Source organism: Trachurus japonicus, chromosome 5 (genome assembly GCF_045865225.1).
Source record: "Trachurus japonicus isolate A0001 chromosome 5, Traja_1.0".
NCBI classification, from domain to species: Eukaryota; Metazoa; Chordata; class Actinopteri; order Carangiformes; family Carangidae; genus Trachurus; species Trachurus japonicus.
Genome location: NC_140911.1, coordinates 34,207,222 through 34,225,712, shown reverse-complemented (window position 1 = coordinate 34,225,712; position 18,491 = coordinate 34,207,222). Strand labels below are relative to the sequence as shown.

At 42.2% G+C, this 18,491-nt stretch overlaps 2 protein-coding genes across 3 annotated transcripts; both read right to left on the bottom strand.

The window, feature by feature from the left end:
* Nucleotides 1-801: 801 nt before the first annotated feature.
* lmod1b (leiomodin 1b (smooth muscle)) lies at nucleotides 802-4,901 on the bottom strand. 2 transcript variants are annotated; one of them, XM_085777668.1, is made up of 4 exons: nucleotides 4,780-4,901; nucleotides 4,352-4,645; nucleotides 1,525-3,252; nucleotides 802-1,442 (listed from the first exon to the last, which is right to left on the bottom strand). In XM_085777668.1, exons 2-4 carry the CDS (start codon nucleotides 4,637-4,639, stop codon nucleotides 1,416-1,418), a joined length of 2,043 nt encoding a protein of 680 aa, XP_085633794.1. In that variant the 5' UTR covers nucleotides 4,640-4,645; nucleotides 4,780-4,901; the 3' UTR covers nucleotides 802-1,415. The 2 variants fall into 2 exon arrangements, with proteins under 2 accessions (XP_085633794.1, XP_085633795.1); XM_085777669.1 differs by having other exon boundaries at nucleotides 4,823-4,901.
* A 2,884-nt stretch (nucleotides 4,902-7,785) lies between these two features.
* shisa4 (shisa family member 4) lies at nucleotides 7,786-17,577 on the bottom strand. Its single transcript, XM_085777667.1, has 5 exons — nucleotides 17,291-17,577; nucleotides 13,858-14,035; nucleotides 11,385-11,521; nucleotides 11,045-11,236; nucleotides 7,786-9,164 (listed from the first exon to the last, which is right to left on the bottom strand). Exons 1-5 carry the CDS (start codon nucleotides 17,376-17,378, stop codon nucleotides 9,124-9,126), a joined length of 636 nt encoding a protein of 211 aa, XP_085633793.1. The 5' UTR covers nucleotides 17,379-17,577; the 3' UTR covers nucleotides 7,786-9,123.
* Nucleotides 17,578-18,491: the final 914 nt, after the last annotated feature.

Here is an 18,491-nt window from a genome sequence, read left to right as displayed (position 1 = left end):
CAGTTTTGTAGTTTTTGTATATCCTCCCGGCAACACCTAGATCTCAGGTTGAATGTACACAGTGGATTATGGAAATACAGCATGCAACATGATGTAGACCACAAACCAAATGAGATAAATGACAGCTCAACATGTATTAATAAACACATACCTTGATTAATATACTCATAAATATTGCCACAGTCATTTAATTTCATTCTGTATATATAGGCTACTACACATATTCCTCTTGATGATGTCAGCCAGGCATAACATTACACGTGTGTTTTGTCTTTGCAGACGTACCAGAATCTTTTATTGAAGACATACAGGCTCTGTAAGAAAGGCATGTGTAATCAAATATGGCAGAGAATCTTTCATCACAGTGGTCACATATACAGTATGAGTGCCACTCGGACTTTTGTTTATCACATTAACCTCCTTTAGAAATGACATTCACTTAAAAGTACGATGTAAATCAACAGGAGCGTTGATATAAACCAGTAATGTTTTTTTTTTTTTTCAAAATCCCCCAAAAGGTTAAGACATGTAGATGCATTACATAAAAAGTTATGTAAGGTATTCAAACACCCAGGCTAGAATGAATCTGTACACAATATAACATCAGATACTGAAGGACAGCCATTTGCACTTCCTGATAAAAAATGCATTATGTAATTATTTCCATGCTTAAACTCTTTCGTCATGCACCAGGTTTCCACTGGGCTGCTTTCCAATCCATTAAACCCTGCCTGAGATGTCTTGAGATTTGGCAATGAGACACACAAATCAAGGACCACCTTGACCTTTTTTTTTTTCTTAAACCAGGTTTTCTTAAGTCAGACCGCCATGTTTGTTAATTCCCTGATATTTCCACCATTTCAGAATTCCCAGTTTGATCAGATTTACAACCGACAAGTATAAGGTGGCTTCCCTCTCCACAAATAAATAAATGGTCAAATTAATGTCCACTATATCAATGATAAACTTTTGTATATTAGAATTTTAAAAAGAGTTATTTGAATCTCTTATTAAGCTCATCGCACACTCCCACCACGCTGACATTCAGATGCATACACAAGCCAACATGTTATATGATCGGCTTCATATAATCTAGTGCAAATAACCAGCAAAGCGTCAATATGAACATAAGGAGAAGCAACCACAAAAACTCATGGCACTCTCTGCAGTCGGCTAATAGAGAGCCCTGCATCACTCATTCTCCACAGAGTCCTTTTGGTCCAGTGTTTGAGGGGAGAACTCATAGTGAGGGCTTTTCATCCAACCGAAGGGCATCTCGTGTTTCACTTCCTCCTCCATCTGTCCCACAGAACAGCTCTTCAACTGCAGCCGGGGGGGTGAATGTCGAGTTCATCTCCTTGATGGTGGTTCTCCCCCTCTCTCTTCTTTCTCACTTCATATTCCAACAGGAAATGTTACTGCAACCACTTTGGCACCGGCACCTGTGGAGAAAAAAAAAAACCTAAGTATGTCTGCTTGTACCCTGGCTGAGCTTTACTTTTTCCATAAACCCGTTATACGCACCTTCTTGAGTTGTTTCATATCGCTCCCTCTGATGGAGGCGAGCAGTTGGTCCCTTGAGTTCTTACCACGACCTGGAGTCAGAGAGTTCCTCATGTTGTTGACCTCCAGCATAGGAGGCGGAGGGGGCGGAGGTCCACCTCCAGGGGGAGGTGGAGGTGGCGGTGGACCTCCAGCTCCCCTTTTAGGCGTCAGCTTGGGTGAGGGCATGGGTGACGGTATGGGAGAAGGTTTGGGGGAGGCTTTAGGCGAGCTCCTCAGAGATCCTCCACCTCCCGTCTTGGGCACCTCCAGCGTCCCCTTCTTCTCCCCGTTGGCCTGGGCCTGCTTCTGCTCCTGCAGGCGCTTCTGTCTCTGCCGGTCCATGTTGCGACTCAGTATGTTTGTCGTGGTCATTCTGGGCCCGGCTAACTCAAAGTGGTAGCCCAGTTTGAGCAGGGTGGTGTTTTCCTTCAGGATTTTGGTCATCTCCATCTCAGTCTTCCCGCCGCAGACGTGACGCTGGTTCTGGAAGCGAAGCTCGGTCAGCGTGGCGTTGTGCTGCAGCGCCTGGATCAGAGACAGGATGCCTTTGCCCGTGAGGAGGTTGGAGTCGACGTTGATGCTGGTGATGGTCTTGTTTTTGCGTATTGTGCCGCCGATGGCGTAGGCCACGTGGTCGTCTGCGCGACAGTTGGCCAAAGCGAATGTTTTCACGTGGGTGTTGTTCTGCAGAGCCTCCGCAAACTCGATGAGCGTCTTGGTCTTGATGACCTCCGAGTTGTTGACGTTGAGCTCAGTGAGGGTGGGGTCGTTGCTCCGAACCTGCTCCATCAGCTCATCAAACATGCTCGACTCTTCGTCCCCCTCTTCCTCCTTGGCCTTGCTGTTGGGAGTGTTTTTAGCAACACAGTTGCCAACTTTCTCAGTTCCCTCAGCTTTAGCTTTTCCTTTGCCGACATCTTTCTCCTTTTTCTCCTCCGCTTTCTTCTCTGTGCTAATCACCTTCTCCTTCTCTTTCACGTGGTCACTGTGGTTGACCAGCTCTTCTCGATCTGTTCTTTTTTCTGCCTTGTCATTTTTCACCTGCACCTCACCCTTTACAGATGGTTGTCGCTCGAGTTTGACCTCCGGTTTGTTTTTATCTTCAGCTTTTTTCTCCTCTGCTTTTGGCTTCTTTTCCTCTGTTTTACTCTCTTGGTTTTCTTGTACTTTGTTCTGCTTCTCCAACATTTTAGAGACAAGTCCTGAAGTCCTGAATCCCTCCGATTTCCTCTCCCTCTCCTTTTCTTTGCCCACTTCCTTTTCACTTTTTTCTCGTAGCTTAGAGATAATGTCTTTGGTTTTGCTGTCATCTTTTCTCCTGCAGTCTTCTTTCCTCTCCTTCTCTTTGCTGTCTTCCTTCTTGTCCTGCAGCTTGGAGATCATATCCTTTGTTTTGCTACCTGTGCTCTCTCTGTTGTCCCTCCTGTCTCTTAGCCTGTTGTCTTCGCACTTCTCTTTCTCGCTCGCCTCGTCTTTCGCGCCGCTGTCTTTGCTCTCCTGCATCCTGTACCTACTGGAAAGCCTGCTACTTCGCTCCTCTTTTGAACTTTCAGGACCTTTGCTGTTTCTGTCGTCCACCTTGGTGTCTCTTTCACCTGCGACACTGCCTTGTCTTCTTAACCCTGCTTTGTTGTCATCAGCCCCCTCCTGGCTCAGGCCCATCTTCCTCAGGTATTCCTGCTTCCGGCTCTCCTTCTTCGGGTCACCCTGTGGGACGGCAAATAGAGAAGTGTGACGTGAGAAGTGATTTTTATATTATGCTGGATTAGGGTCAGACAGGGTTATTTTAAACTATTTCCTACACCAAAGTAATCATAATCGTCAATTTCCAGAACTGAAAGACACCTTCAAAGACTTGCTAGACATAAAGAATATTCTGCACGACATGTGTAGGATGATATACCACCCAACCATGCAAATACTTGCGTAAATACTATACTTTGTCACTGTAAAACAGCTCCTTCTGCCATCTGCTGATGTAAACACACATTCTCCCTGGCACAGTATGGCATGTGTGTTTACAGTCAGCAAAAGGACAAGGAGCCATTTTTATAGCGCAGGGATACATTTGCGGCGGGTAGCTTGCTAAGTGTTTGATTTGTGAGTCTCCATCTGTTTTGCTGTGCGAGGCCGCGGCCCTGGCAGATGTATCCTTAAAAGGCAGTGAGTGTAGGAGCAATCAACCAAGGAATTCCATCAGGCTGGGATTAAGAAGCTCCACAGGGCCGACTGAAGTGCCTCTCCTTTAAACACAGAAACTGCTAGAAGTCTGGCTTCGCGACACACAACCAGGAGATGGCTCTTTGTGTTCAAAAAAAAAATCTTTTATAGCGTGACATGGGAGCAATAGAAGTGAATTTCATGAGGCTGTTTCTCTGCTTGTGAGGAGAGTGTTGATAATGTGAAATGGATGTAAGCATGCCTCAGAGGGGGGAAGACAATATTTTTCCTGGCACCAAAGCCAACTCTTGGGACCAGTATTTATGAGCTGATGGACTGGACTCAAAGTGCATGAGGTCCACTTGGCAGGTTGCTTCAAGTCAAATGAAAAATAGCACACGGAAGCTATCATTAGAATACCTGGGGACACTGGATGTTATGTAACACTGTAATCCATCAGTCATACATTGTTGTTGGATTTTATGAAGCCCTTTAATGTCAACCATTATTCAAGCTGTTTCAACTGGAAACTACAGGAAGGACTGCAATGTATCTTCATAAAACAAAACATGAATCCACAAATCACTCAGTTTCTTTCATTTAAAAGCCACAAGCAGCTAAGGAGTAACTTTAATCATCCACTAACCTCGATTGACTGTTCCCTCTGACTGAGCCTCCCTTTAGTGTCACTGTCCCTTTTGCTGTCCAGTTTAGCATCCCGGACGTTATTGCTCGTAGGCAGCTGAGCAGGTTGGTTCTCCCCCTGGACAAGGACCTTTCCATCGTCTGGGTTGATGTCAGGCACTTTCATCATGGTCTTCTCCAGCTCCTCCACTTCCTCAGGGGACAGGGTGGACAGCAGGTTGTCCAGGTCCGGGTCCTCGCTGACCTGGCGCCCCGTACGGGTCAGGCCTCTCACCTTTCTCCTGGACATGGTTGTCTACAAAAAAAAAAAAAAAAAAAATCAAACTGAGGTAAAGGCTACACCCGTGGAGGAGAGGAGAGAAATATGATGGTGCTGATGGGAGTTGGCACAGTAAATCCCTTTATTTCAAATCAGACGTGCGTTCTCACGGGCCAAAGCTGATGTCCTGCTGTCCCGATGCGTCCTGCTCACCAAAAAGCCACCAGAGGCATCAATCCTGGTGCAAAGAGGGTAGACTCAGTGTTGCACTGAGGGGTACCAGTGACAAACTGCAAGAGCCTCACATCATCAAAGTCGACTGTGAGGCTGGACATTCTTCGAAATCCTGTGAAAGTGCATGTCCATATTTAGTTCAGGGTACACACTCCTTAAAAGGTAATGGGAAGGGCTGAAGTTTACATAGATGCCAGAGCAGAGTTACTGAGACTTTCTATTACACAGTTCATGTTTATATTGGGACCAGCTCCTGATTATCTCCCCTAGTAATGATTAATTTTAACAACTGTGAATTCTACATCAGGTCTGCTGCCATAATAAGAGGGATTCCTGTTACTTTAAAGAATATTTCACAATGTGTTGCTTATTAAAAACAAACAAACCAAATTATGGGAAACAGCTGAAATTAAAATATAACGTTGTTTCTGCAGGCACTCTTTATCTTCCAGCAGAAAGCCACTGATTAGAGGGATGAATTACTTCTATCAGATTCACATGCTCAGTTCAATATGTGGAGAAAAATGAAATGAAAATATCCCACTGTTTTTATTAAATTACACGCTCTAGAATTTGGAGGCTGAGCAGCTCAAACCACATATTAGGTCAAAAAACCAATTTACTACCTGAAAGTACCCAAAAGTAAAAAAAAAAAAAAAAAAGCGTGTGCATGTGGTTTCATTATTTTAAAGAGGTGCATTTATGGAATAGAGAATAATTCAATTGTTAAAAAGAATAACATCAATTGAAAGCTTGAGTGTAAAATAACAATAACTAGGCCTAAGTGATTAACAATATAAAGTAATATAAACTGAGTAATGTTAATATATGTCACTAAAATTTTTGTTACAGCTAAACTATAATTCCATTTCGCACACACTTGAATACAAATGTAAATGTCAAATAATATGTTTCACAGCAATCAAGAGGTGTTCTGTTTGTTTGTTTTTTTAAATCTGAATGTGTTGGATGTTGCTTGCGGTGAAATGAGTGAAATAAATCAACCCACCAACACCTGGAGATATACAACATCAGCTGGAGGTTAATATGGACATCTAGTGGTCAAGATTATGTATACACATGTTATTATAATCCAATTATATATTTCAAATCAACAAATGCAACAAAGGACACAGCAGACTGTTGTATTTTACATTCCAAAGTTAAATTTTATGTTAATAGAAATAAAAACATTTCACTTACTGTATATTACAATGTCATACCATCCATATGACAACAGACAAAAAGCCAATCCAGACAAGTTATTTTGCCAACTGACGTCAGTTTCATTAAACACGCTCATGGAGTTGGTTTAGAAGCACAAACAAACAGAAACATCATTGATCAAGTGTCAGGTCAAATTACATAATAAAGCATCTTCCACAGAGAACTCCAGCCGTTCTGTTTGTGCTTTACAAAGGCTCAACAGATCTGTACACATGGACCTCGCCATTGAGTTTATTTCTGTAAACTAGCGGGAATAACTGTCGTCTGATTCATCGCATGGTTAAGAGGTGAGACGAGGTACAGCTCGAAGTCTCAAGGAAACGTTTGAGAAAACCCAGGCTTCTGTAATCAGCACTACAGTATATAACTGTTTTTTTTGTTTGTTTTTTAATGTGCCTCATTTGACTTTCAGGTCGAGATACATTACACCTAAATAAAGATGAATCCAGACATCACGTATTAGCAGTCAGTTAAATATACAACACATGCTTCAGACGTCCTGTTTTACAGTTCAAACATCTTACAAGAGCACAGGGCTGTTTTTGTCTGGACAAAATGCCAAACTAGACCCAATTACTGATAAATGAATCCACTGTTACAGGCCCTGACCTCACTGGAGCCCAAATTTGTAAGAGCATATTCCAAAAGAATAGTTTGACATATTGGGAAATGCACCTATTGGCTTCCTCACGTCCGAACCACAAGGGTGGGCAGTATCACAGAAATCTGGTTAAACCTAGGGTTGGTACTGACACCTTTTACTGTGAAAAGCAGCTAATGCACAATGCATCATGTACAAAACAGAAATGTATTACCATTTATGAGGTGATTATCACTGAATATATTTGCCAGGCTGGACAAATTTCCTTTTACGATTCTCATCTACTTACTTAATAAAAATGTGTGATAGTAATTTTTAATGGTAAATAAATCTCAACATGTGAATTCACTTAACTACAGAGCTGAATGACACTGGAATAAGTAGCTGTCTGAAGGTAAAAAAAAAAAAAAAAAGCCACTCCCTTACACCCCTGTGTTAAGTGCATTAATGGCAGTTAATCATATATGGCTTTATACACCAGCCTCTATCATGACTGGAAGACATACCATTGACTTGCAGCAAGTGCATTCATGTCATATTGTTTAAACCATAATTAAAGGTACTAACTCAGCAAAACCATTTATGTCACACTCAACTTTTAAGTGCAATGAAAACTGGGAAATTCTGACAGTGACAAAATCTTTTCCCAAGTTTAAATAACAATATATTTCCCCATTTTGCCACATTGCATAAATGCAGCATTGTAACAGTGATGGAATGTGACAACGTACTTTTACTCAAGAACTTGTACTTTAATTTATCAGCACTATGCTTAGCTGTTTTCATTTGACCTCAGGGGACATACTGAACTTGGATGCTAAATACAGTATATTAGACAGGTTTAGTTCTTTGCTTATTCACACTAACACATAATATAATCAGCGAACAAACCATGATGTATTGTAAATGAAGTGATCCAGCAGCTCACAAAGAAGTTGCAATTGCAATTTTGCCGCTGAGATATTTATACACTGAGTGTAAGACTTCTCATAACCGAATATTTCTACAGAGTGTTATTGCTACATTTATTGAGGTAAAAGATCGGAGCACCTCTTCTCACCAGTGTGTTATCAGTGGTCTCGTCAGCAAGAGAGCAAATAAGCTATATCTCCCAAAATGCCAAAGCTTTAAAGAAAGGTGGTTAACCAAACCTACTCTTTCAACAGTAGTGATATTTGGCTTTGTAGCTTAGTCCAGAAGGTGAGAACCCATTCACAGTAAAAGGTAACCTCAAGGATAATAAATACCAAATGGAAAGATGCCAAAACATCAAATCTTTTGTTACAATAACAATACATTATTTTAAAATAACCTGTTACATTATCATAAAATATTCAGCTGAAGAACAGATTTACAAAATATGTATTTAAATAGTTATTCTCTCGTTTTTTTCCCCCCATGGTTAATCATTATAAGGTGGGACATTCTGCTTTATCAAGCAGCATGGCCTGCAGCTCCCCTGACCTGATATGTTACAAGAAATAAACAAGAGTTATGCCACTATAAAAACACTGTACCTGGCATTATGGGATTAAATCTCAAGAGACTCGTTTCTAAATTCATTCAAAATGAGAAAAGAAGCAGGAGGGGAACAGATAGCTTTCACTGGGTAGCATGCCGATGTTGAGATGTTATTAGAACAGTGCAGCTAATATATTACCATGAAGTAAGTCGTCAAAAGGAGACAAAGTTGAAACAAACAAGGTGATCGTACACAGAGTAGGAGAACCATGGAAACCAGTGAGCAAATCTAAGGCAGCATCAAACTGCCTTGAACCTACACACATCACCTTTTTAAATCAATCGCGCGTCCCATATTTCCAATTTGTTTTTCAAAACAGACAGATCAATAAAGACATGGTGTAATCGTAACTTGGAGACTGTGGATCAGTGACTGGGATGACCTGGAATGTCGTCTTAGGCAGTTCAAATTCAGTAGTAAAGCATTTCCCCCTGTGACGAATAAAAAGGGAGCGCATTATCTCCGTTGTAAATCCTTCTTTTTTTTTTTTTACCTCTCTTCTGGAATGTAATGAGCCCTCTCTTTAGGTAACACCCTGCCACTGAGGTGAGTGTGTCAGAGGGCAGAGGTGGCAGCACGGAGTCCAGATGGCAGACGGATACCTCCTCACTTTCAACCGACCCCGGAGCGATCAGACGTCACGTTTCAGATCAGAATTTCATTAACATAAATACTATGTAAAAGTAGGACAACATTGTAAATAAACCATGAAAGAAAAATAAAACACCTTAAAGTGCCTCCTCCTCATTCTCTTTTACAGGCAAACCACTGCTAGTCAAGCTGTAGTGTTTATTGTCGTGTGTCTGTGTTGGAGTGTGTGAGAGTGTTGCTGCTTTCTCCTTTTCGAAACAGTCGTGTCTCTCAGCTGTTGTTTCCCACTCTGTGTGTGTGTGTGTGTATGCGTGTGTGCGTGTGTGTAGTAGGAGCCCATCAGTGACCAGGATACTGAGGTGGAGAGTAAGGGGGAGGAGCTGAAACACAAAGAAGTTAAAAAAAGAGAAAACAAAGTCAGATGAGGACATTTTAGACACTTTTCTTAAAAGTTCCAACAGTTTAAAGGGATAGTTCATAATTTTGGCAAATAGGCCCATTACCATAATCCCTATTGTATTGGTAGGTTCATTACCTTTAATTGTCGGTGCAAGCTATTTTTAGAACAGTGGAGCAGAGGCTAATGGGATTTCTTGGTTTCCTAATCAAACTCATCAAATACACAATCCAACAACTACAAAACGCTCTTGTGGACAAGTTGTGACCTGCACATTCACCATGCTATGAGATATGTGACGATGTGACGAAAGAATTTCCTGCAAGGGATTAATAAAGTATATTCTATTCTATTCTATAGTAACGGAGCGTTACGAGACGGAGTTGTTTTCGAGGCAAATACAGAGACTGCTTGCTGAAAAACTGCCCCTGACGGGAATGCGCATCAGTCAGTATGTTTACATGCAGAGCTTAATCGAGCTATGCTCAAAATTCTATTTTTGCGTCTAATCAGACTTCTGTCCTTGTCTCAATTTACATGCAACCGAGAAAATCGGCGCCCCCTCATGCGGCCTCACCTGTTGTTTCAGCGGGTTAATACGCCCCCCTGTCCTGTTGACTTTTCTGTCACCTCGTAAAAAACTGAATATAAACAACTTAGTAAGCTTAATAATAAATTCTCAACTGCAGTTCCCGACCAGACGCACTAGTCTGGGCCGGATTCGCGCTGAGAATAGGGTAAGGGCTTCCTCTCTCTCTCTCTCTTTTTTTTTTATAAAACACTCTAGCTGGTCGCGCTGTGTGAAATGCATTGAATCAGCTCTGACATTGGGTTTTTTTCTTTACTTTGCCAGGTTCGGGCGGCTTCTCTGCTCCACTTTGTGCCGTCTCTACTGTTGTGGAGCATGCGCACATGCATTGTCCAGCTTCAGTCTAAGCTTCCGACTAAGGAGTATACATGACGGAGAAAATCGAATTCCAATCGCATTATCTGGGTGTCTTAATCGGAGTTGGAGAACTCCGACTTTAGTTGGACTAAGGCATTTACATGCACTTCAGTTGTCCAGTTATAGTCGGATTAAGGCAAAAATTCATTTTTTTCAAGTGTCATGTAAACGTACTGAGTGGTTTTGCATGAATTTACCTCTAAAACAACTCCGTCTCTTCACGTCCGTTATTACCTCTGTGACGGCTCCCTGCCGTCCTCTAGGGCCTGCTCTGTGTTTCTCTGCTCTACCTGCAGGTATCCAGTCAGTGGGCGGGGCGTTAATCTGGGAGCACCTGGCCAGTCTCCCAGAAGCCTTGAAAAGGCGGCCTCACTCTCAGCCTCTCTCTCCAGACGGGCCTGCTGACCTCCGGCTTCAGCGTTTTGGTGTTTGGTTGGCTTTGGCCTGGTTGTCTTTGTGTTTGCACTTCACAACAATCCACACACATATCGTTCACATGCATCCATCAACAGACACACTGATACTCACACCTTCACACCTCATTGTATTATTATGATTTGGTTACTTCGTTAAAATAAATATTATTATTCTTTGCATTTACCCGCGTCTCACCATCTTTTGCCATGGCTTTCTGAGCCGGTCATGACACCTCATAGCCTGGTGAATAGGTCACAACTTGTCCACCAGAGTGTTTTGAGTTGTTGTTGTATTGTATATTTGAAAAGTTTGATGAGGGAAACCAAGAAATCCCATTAGCCTCCGTAGCGTAACTCTGAGCGGCTTTGCTCCACCATTCTAAAAATACCTAGCACCGACAAATAAAGGTAACGAATCTACTCCTAAAACTATAGGGATTATGGCAATGGGCCAATTTGCCAAAATGTTAAACTATCCCTTTAAAGCTCAGCTTGTCTCACCCTGGCTGTATGCAGGATCCATTGGGTGTGGTGGATACGGTCCAGGCTGCATCATTGGGTAGTGCGGGGGCATTCCAGGGTACTGGGGCGCCATTGGATAAGCTGCATGGGGATAGTCGGAGGGGCCCAGCGGTTTTCCATAAGCATCGTACATGGGCTCCAGTGGGTAGCTGGCCATGGGGATCTGCTGGGCTGTGGGTTCAGAGACACACAGACTATAGTGAAGGAAAACACCAAGGCCTAAGGAGAGAGGGTGTCACGGCGCTGCACAGGGACAGATTTTATGATTCTTGGATATTAAAATTAAAATCTGACTTGATCCAAAGTGTAGAGGTCTTACCATCATAAGGTGTCCTGCCCCGCTGCTGTCTTCTCTGGTAGAGGTAACAGCACGAGCACATGAAGCAGCACACCATGGTGGCAATGATGGCCACAAACAGGAGGATGGAGGAGGCAATGCCGGCTAAAGTGGTGGGGCTGAGGAGAGGAGGAGGAGAGGAGGAGGAAGAGGAGGGTGAAGGATTTGCTAATCTCACGTTGCCTCTGTCTTGCTAATAAGAGCTCACTTTAAAGGAGACATATTATGCCCCTTTTCCACAAATTAAAATAGCTCCCAGGTGTCTTAAAGACATTTGTCTGTGACATGCTTTGGTCAAAATACCCCAAGGATCAAACATCACAGCTCTTTTCATCCTCTCAAAACAGTCCTGTTCAGAACGGCTGGTTTCAGTGCCTGTCCCTTTAAATGCAAATGAGCCACTGTTTGCCCCGCCCCCTTCTACTGGTACCAGGTAGGGGTGGGATTATGCAAATTCGAAACCTAGTTACATCACTGGAAGACAACTGAAGGAACATCTTGTAAAACCACCTGGATTTCAACCAAGGGAGCCTGCACATTACAGATTTTTTTGTCAATTCTCACATTTTGGGGGCTGGAAGGCAAAACAAACAGCTTGTAAGGTTTGCGTTACACATGTTTGTTTTCACTCTGGTCCAAACAGTAGATAGAGTATCTTTGGTAGATCCATAACTGTCTCGTTTCCATGACGACTGACCAGAAAAAGACGCGTGTTACGCCACGTTTACATGACTTGAGATTGTAAAAATCTCTGAGAAATAAGGCTAGACTTTAACATTGGAGACACCAGGCAGTTGTTTTTTCAGTCTTTAGTGCAGACAGTTGATATTATTTATTTAAATAGTATTTTCATTATTTATTTATTTTTGTGGTTGGTTTGACAGCATTTCAAGAGTGCAATCTGATATGTTACATAAATGTCTTAGTTATAATAAGACATGATAATGATAATATTTTCACCAGTTAACTTTTAACATTGATCTTAAAGCCTTATGAAATCACACCTTCTAAATTCTATTACTCCATTAATGAATCTGTTACCTATAGGGCCCTGCCATCAGTCAGTGGTCAGGGTCAGGCCCCTGTCACAAAATAACACACTTGGGCACCGGTAGGCCGCCGGTGCCACCCTACCAGCGGGCTTAACAAGTTTTCTGGGGGAAACCCTGAACACCCAAATACATGTTAAAGAGCCTTCAAAAAGTGGTATTTCCATAATATGTCCCCTTTAAAGAAGCCCCGGCGTGATTCAGACCCACGGAAAATCATATCAGTATAATGACAAACGCCCTTCATCTCCTCGCTCCTCTAGCAGATCTCATCACCTCGCGGTGAAGCAACAAAAGCCCTCCATTTCATCACAGCCCCCCCGCCGCCCACTGATCTCATCTCCCACTGGGCTTAATAAGCTGCGAGTTGCCTGCTCGCTACAGAATAGTGATGGATGATTTCCAGTGCCGAGGAGGAAAACTGTCATGTTGCAACCTCTCAGGTACCAGCGTGCTCAGCCCGGCGTTATCACCATCCCTCGCAAGGGAGAATTAAACACCACTGAACAACGCACAGAGAGCTGATGTGATAGGACGACTAATGAGAAGATATTACACTCTGAGGACCAAAGCAATGTCGTTCTGTCAAAAATGCAGCCAGTGGGCCATAAGGAACTGGCCCCACATCTCTCAGTCTATCTGTACTATTATTATTATTATTACCTCATATAAAGTAGGAATATAACTATAATGATGTTAAAGGGACATTGCGTAACTTCTCCTGTTATCTATTCACGAAAATCGATTATTTCCTTTAAAAGTATGTTTTTCATTAATCAGTAATCATACCATGACAACATATTGTCACGTGTATTGTTTTGCCTCGTGCTGACGGACCACTTGTTTACATAGAGGCTTGTTTATGCCGTTATGTGCAGCGGCTGTCGTCCGTCTGCCGTCTGCCCAATTTCACGTGAATGCAGCATGAAAAATACGATTGAGTTGCTTGTGATACACAACCGCAACGCTAGATGGAGTAATTCCTACACAATGTACCTTTAAAATAAACTTTAAGCACTTGCTTTTTTCTTAAACTCATTTTAATAGCATACAGTGCTATTAAAATGAATGTCTTCAGTTTTTGCAAGAGTTATTGCATTGTATATTCATTTTTATTTACACTCAATAACCCATTATTAAAAATCTAAGTAAATTCTCTCATTCAGCAGATGTATTCAGACCCTTTTCTGTGGCACAAATTGTCGTGAGGTGCATATGGATATGTTCATAGATGTCTTATCTTTGGTGCAGATTGTGCCTGCTTTAAATAAACAAAGGGATGGGTGATCCTGCACTGATAGCGTCGGCATGTGAACACAAACACTGACTCTTGTTTTCGGAGTATGCAGAAATATACTAGCGTTCAATAAAGAGCCAGATGATTGTGTTGTTGTTGTTGACCCCACCTGAACTGGAAGAGCATGCAGCGTTTCTGCTCCTTCTCTGTGATCATCTTGAAGGCGTCCAGGCAGCAGTAGCGCCGGTGGCAGTTCCCACAGCAGAAAGTGATGAGAGGGCAGTCGAAGCCGTTGTGCCAGGTGCCGTTTTTGTCCACATACCACAGACAGTCCTCGTTCCCGCTGACTGCAAGGCGAGAGCAACAAGGGGGATATGATCAGAAGAGCGGAAAGAAGAAAAGAGGGAAGCAGGGAGAGTGGGAGTGATCCTTACTTCACGTCGCTCAGTTAGAGCGTTTAATCACACAGTTTCCCAAAAAAGCGAGAAAAGCTCCTGAACGTTCGTTTACAGATCTGGCTTTGTCCTGCCCTCGGGAGAAAATAAATATTTATTTCAAACTTGTACCGGCTCTTCTCTCGTCTTTCTTATTCCAGGCCAAACAAAGTCATAATGCATTATTCAACACGTCCCTGTGGCTGAGGTTGAAAACTGATCAGAGCTCAAGTGAGGTAACCAGGAGATTTAAAGGGATAGTTCAACATTTTGGCAAATTGGCCCATTGCCATAATCCCTATAGTCATAGCAGTAGGTTCGTTACCTTTATTTGTCGGTGTAAGCTATTTTTAGAACGGCGGAGCGGAGCAGTGAGCTGCTCAGAGCTACGCTATGGAGGCTAAAGGAATTTCTTGGTTTCCCTCATCAAACTCATCAAATACAAAATCCCAAAACTCCAAAACGCTTTTGTGGACAAGTTGTGACCTGCACATTCACCACGCTATGAGATAATAATGGAACGTTACGAAACAGAGCTGTTTTTGAGGTAAATACAGGGTAAATACAGAGTCTGCTTGCTGAAAAATTGTCCCTGAACGCAACGCGCATCAGCGGTTTTGCATGAATTTCCCTCTAAAACAACTCTGTCTCGTAACGTTCCGTTATTATCTCATAGCGTGGTGGTTGTGCAGCTCACAACTTGTCCATGTCCACGACAGCGTTTTTGAGTTGTTGGGTTGTATATTTGATTAATTTGATGCCTCCATAGTATAGCCCCGAGCAGCCTGCCGCTCCGCTCCGCTGTTCTAAAAATAGCTTGCACCGACAATTAAAGGTAACAAACCTACTGCTATGACTAGAGCGATTATGGCAATGGGCCAATTTGCCAAAATGTTGAACTATCCCTTTAAGACTTGACTGTCTGAAATGGCAAAGGAGACGATTTACTCATCATAGGACTGCAACTAACAATCATTTCCATTATCAATTTTTAAATTGACTACCGGTAATCATTTGGAAAATAGTAAAAAGATTTAGAGTTTACAGTGTCCTACAGCTGAGGATGGATGATATCACCCATCCAAGAGATCCAGAGCTCCAACATATTCAATTTATTATGATTTAAAAGAAGTAAACCAAGCAAATCTTCACATTATAGAACCTGGAACCATCAAATATTTGTCAAATTTGTCACAAAAAAAGACCTGAATGATTGAGTATGATTGAGGATCAATATAGTAATCCTGCCCCAGGAAATCAGCTTCTGTGTGCGTTTCAAAAGTCAGAAAAGTGGAATAATAACACTCAACTCTCAGTTTGTAATCTCTAGCGTGAAAGACAATGGTCCACGCCTACTGAGAGAGTATTCTGTCTTTCAGAAGAATAAACACATACATCCTGGACTAAACTGAGAGGAGTATGTGTGATTATGGTCTGAACAATGTATACAGTAATTTAGGGCAACACCACATGTGCAGTGCAGGATGCTAAAAGTCACACTGGTCTTGTACATTCAACACAACTTTTCTGAAGCCTGACACATACCATCAAGCATCTTGGACCCTACAAAAGACTTTACAGTATGCAAAAACAATGGAAGCTACATTATCAGTAGACAAATCTGCAGTACATAAAAATTTCGATATAATTTTGAGTGCTCACAAAACATATTCTACAGTTTGCTAACCCAGCAGACGGTCTTGAAATGAGTTTGTCACATACAGTGACACAATAGGCAAAGCCTCTTAGTTAACCCTCAGTTGGCAGTGTATTAGTTACGGTTATCTGAACTGATCCAGGCTAATAAAACAACTGTCCAATTTTTGTTTTTGATTCAGCTTTATGGTCGTTTTTGGAGGCTATGGTGCTGTTGTTGAACTGTAATGTCTTATGCTGAGGGAAAATTACTGTCCTCTTAATTGATATCACTGAGGATGAACAGAAACACCTCCCTTCAGAACACAAGACAGACACATCACAAACTGCATTACCCAAAAATATTTAGTTGAGTGAAATCACATTAAGAATTTTTTTGCAACTGACTAATCATCTCAGTTCTACTTCTACTTACTAAAGGTCATTTTTTATCAAACAAATGTCAAAGAGAATCCTGTTTTCACCCTCTAAAGTATTAAGATTTGCTGTTTTCCCCTGATCTCCGTCACATTGTTAGGGGTTGTCCTGTTGGTTGGACAAATATGTTTGGACATGTCATCAAGAACTCTAGAATGAAGAATTTTGCTTCATTTTTCTAACATTTTACAAACCGAGCACTTTATCAGTAAATCAAGAAGATAATCTGCAGATGAAACCATAATGAAAACAGCCGCCAGCTGCTGACGTAGTGTTGTTATGGACCTGTCAGTTACATGTCATGAACTGTTGCTCCAGTCCATGTAAAAGGTAGCCTACTACATAAATAAAATTTGACAGAGAGATGTTGGAAAAGAATGAAATATTTGCATTCTTTAAAAATTACATTATTTTGAAAAACAAAAAATAAAAAGTGCTAAGGTACATTTAATGTTTTTTTTCATGGTTGATTATTGTACCTCATTATATTATTCTAATGTATTTTTTTCAAATAATTTTTAAAACTTTTTTGTGTGACACCCGGTCAAAAACATAGCCTAAATATATTCACAGTGCTATCACAACCTGACAGCTTCACATCCGAGATGCTCCCAACAAAAATGGCATCTTTGCTTAAACAATGACTGAACTACTCACTTTGTCTAACATGTTGAACCTGGTTTTGTGGTTCACTAACGTTAGCCTACTTGATGTATCAAACAGCACTGGTGGTGTAGCACCTTCTACAAACTTAACGTTATGCTGTAAATGTTTGAAAATGCAAACTGTTTAAGTTGAACATGCATAAACCGGTGAGACCGGTGCAGGCTAAACACTGAGCAGGTCAGTCTCAGTGGTCCAGGCCTTAGATAAACACCGAGGTTCACTAGTAAACAGCCGGAGAGCAGCGTGAGACCCCGCGGGGTGCTGCTGCTGCCTGCTGGTGATGTTACGGGCTCCGGTGGCGGCTGTTGCTTCACGGCCCGGTTACATACAAATAACGGCCGAGGACAGACGTTAGCAGCAGGCTGCAGCCGGTTAACCGTGAGCGGCGGGCAGCGGCGGCGCGGCCTGGATGGAGAGCCATAATCTTACCCTGAGAAGAGCTGAGGACGATGGCGAGCAGCGCCACAGTCACCGAGATGAGGGACATGTTGCCCGCCGGAAAGACCATCATCCCCATCCTGGCTTTGAACCGAGCGATAACAAAATCAAAGGTGAGTCGCTGTAGTCGCTGGAAACAAGCTCGGGTGTTGAGGCTAGCGGTCGTCCTCAGTCATTATCGTGGCGCTGGAGCAGCACGGGCGACGGGACGGCTCCGACGGTCGGCAGTTTATCCGTCGAAATGACACATCGCGGCTGTGACGCCGCTCAGCGGGATGAGCAGGATGCTGCGTTCACGGGCTGCACGGAGCGTCGGAAATGAGCGCTATTGTTTCTGCAAGGGCGAGTTGTGAGGGGCGTGAAAGTCCAATGCAGAAGCTGCGTCTCAAGATTTGTGATGGTACAAACAAAATAAAACGTGCAATTAAAGTGAAACTATTAAAAAAAAACACACACACACATACACAATAGCAGTCCACGTAGTGCCTGTACTTTCAAGAAAGAGGTTCAGGTGTGATCATTGATTGTAGGGCTGGATCAATTGATTATTCAATCACAGAAAAAAGCCCTACATATTATATAAATAAATAACTAATCACTTCGCCAATGTCCATGCAAAAAGGTACACTGACATTCCAGTATCAGGGGGAAAGATTTGCTGTCTCTCTTTGTCATGTTATATTGGGTTTGGTCAAATAAAATAGGCATTTGAAGACTTGAGTTTGGACCCTGCAAAGTCATACTTGGCATTGTTTCGTTATCTTTTGACATTTCATGTCATTGTTATGAATATAATAATATCAGCAGCACTACTTTACATACAGTCTGGCTCTGATATTGAAGCTCTTCAGGTGTGGAGTAATAGTCAATGGGTTACTTGCCCAGGGGCTGCCAGGGTTTACTCCATAGAAATTGGATTTACATTGCATTGAAATCATTTGTTGTAATCTGTTTTACCAATTCTGTGTCCAGGTAATGACTGTAGGAGCTGCTCAACCACATGTTCTCCACACCTAGAATCAAAGACTGACCTTTGCATTCATTCTGTTAGCACACCAATCACTTAATGCTTCTTTTCCACACTGTAGTTAAATCTCCTGTGTACTCTACTCTTATAACAATATCTTATGTCATCCATTCATCTAAACATACTACGGTAAACTTTTTTCATGTTATAGCAAAATATCAAATA

Excerpts from the sequence above, each read along its gene's own strand:
- lmod1b (XM_085777668.1), bottom strand. The coding sequence starts at position 4,639 with ATGTCCAGGAGAAAGGTGAGAGGCCTGACCCGTACGGGGCGCCAGGTC. Across the intron at positions 3,253-4,351 it reads AGAGGGAACAGTCAATCGAG|GGTGACCCGAAGAAGGAGAG; the intron begins GTTAGTGGATGA and ends GCCGTCCCACAG. Across the intron at positions 1,443-1,524 it reads ATATGAAACAACTCAAGAAG|GTGCCGGTGCCAAAGTGGTT; the intron begins GTGCGTATAACG and ends TTTTCTCCACAG.
- shisa4 (XM_085777667.1), bottom strand. The coding sequence starts at position 17,378 with ATGGGGATGATGGTCTTTCCGGCGGGCAACATGTCCCTCATCTCGGTG. Across the intron at positions 11,522-13,857 it reads TGCATGCTCTTCCAGTTCAG|CCCCACCACTTTAGCCGGCA; the intron begins GTGGGGTCAACA and ends TCCTCTCCTCAG. Across the intron at positions 11,237-11,384 it reads GGGCAGGACACCTTATGATG|CCCAGCAGATCCCCATGGCC; the intron begins GTAAGACCTCTA and ends CTGAACCCACAG.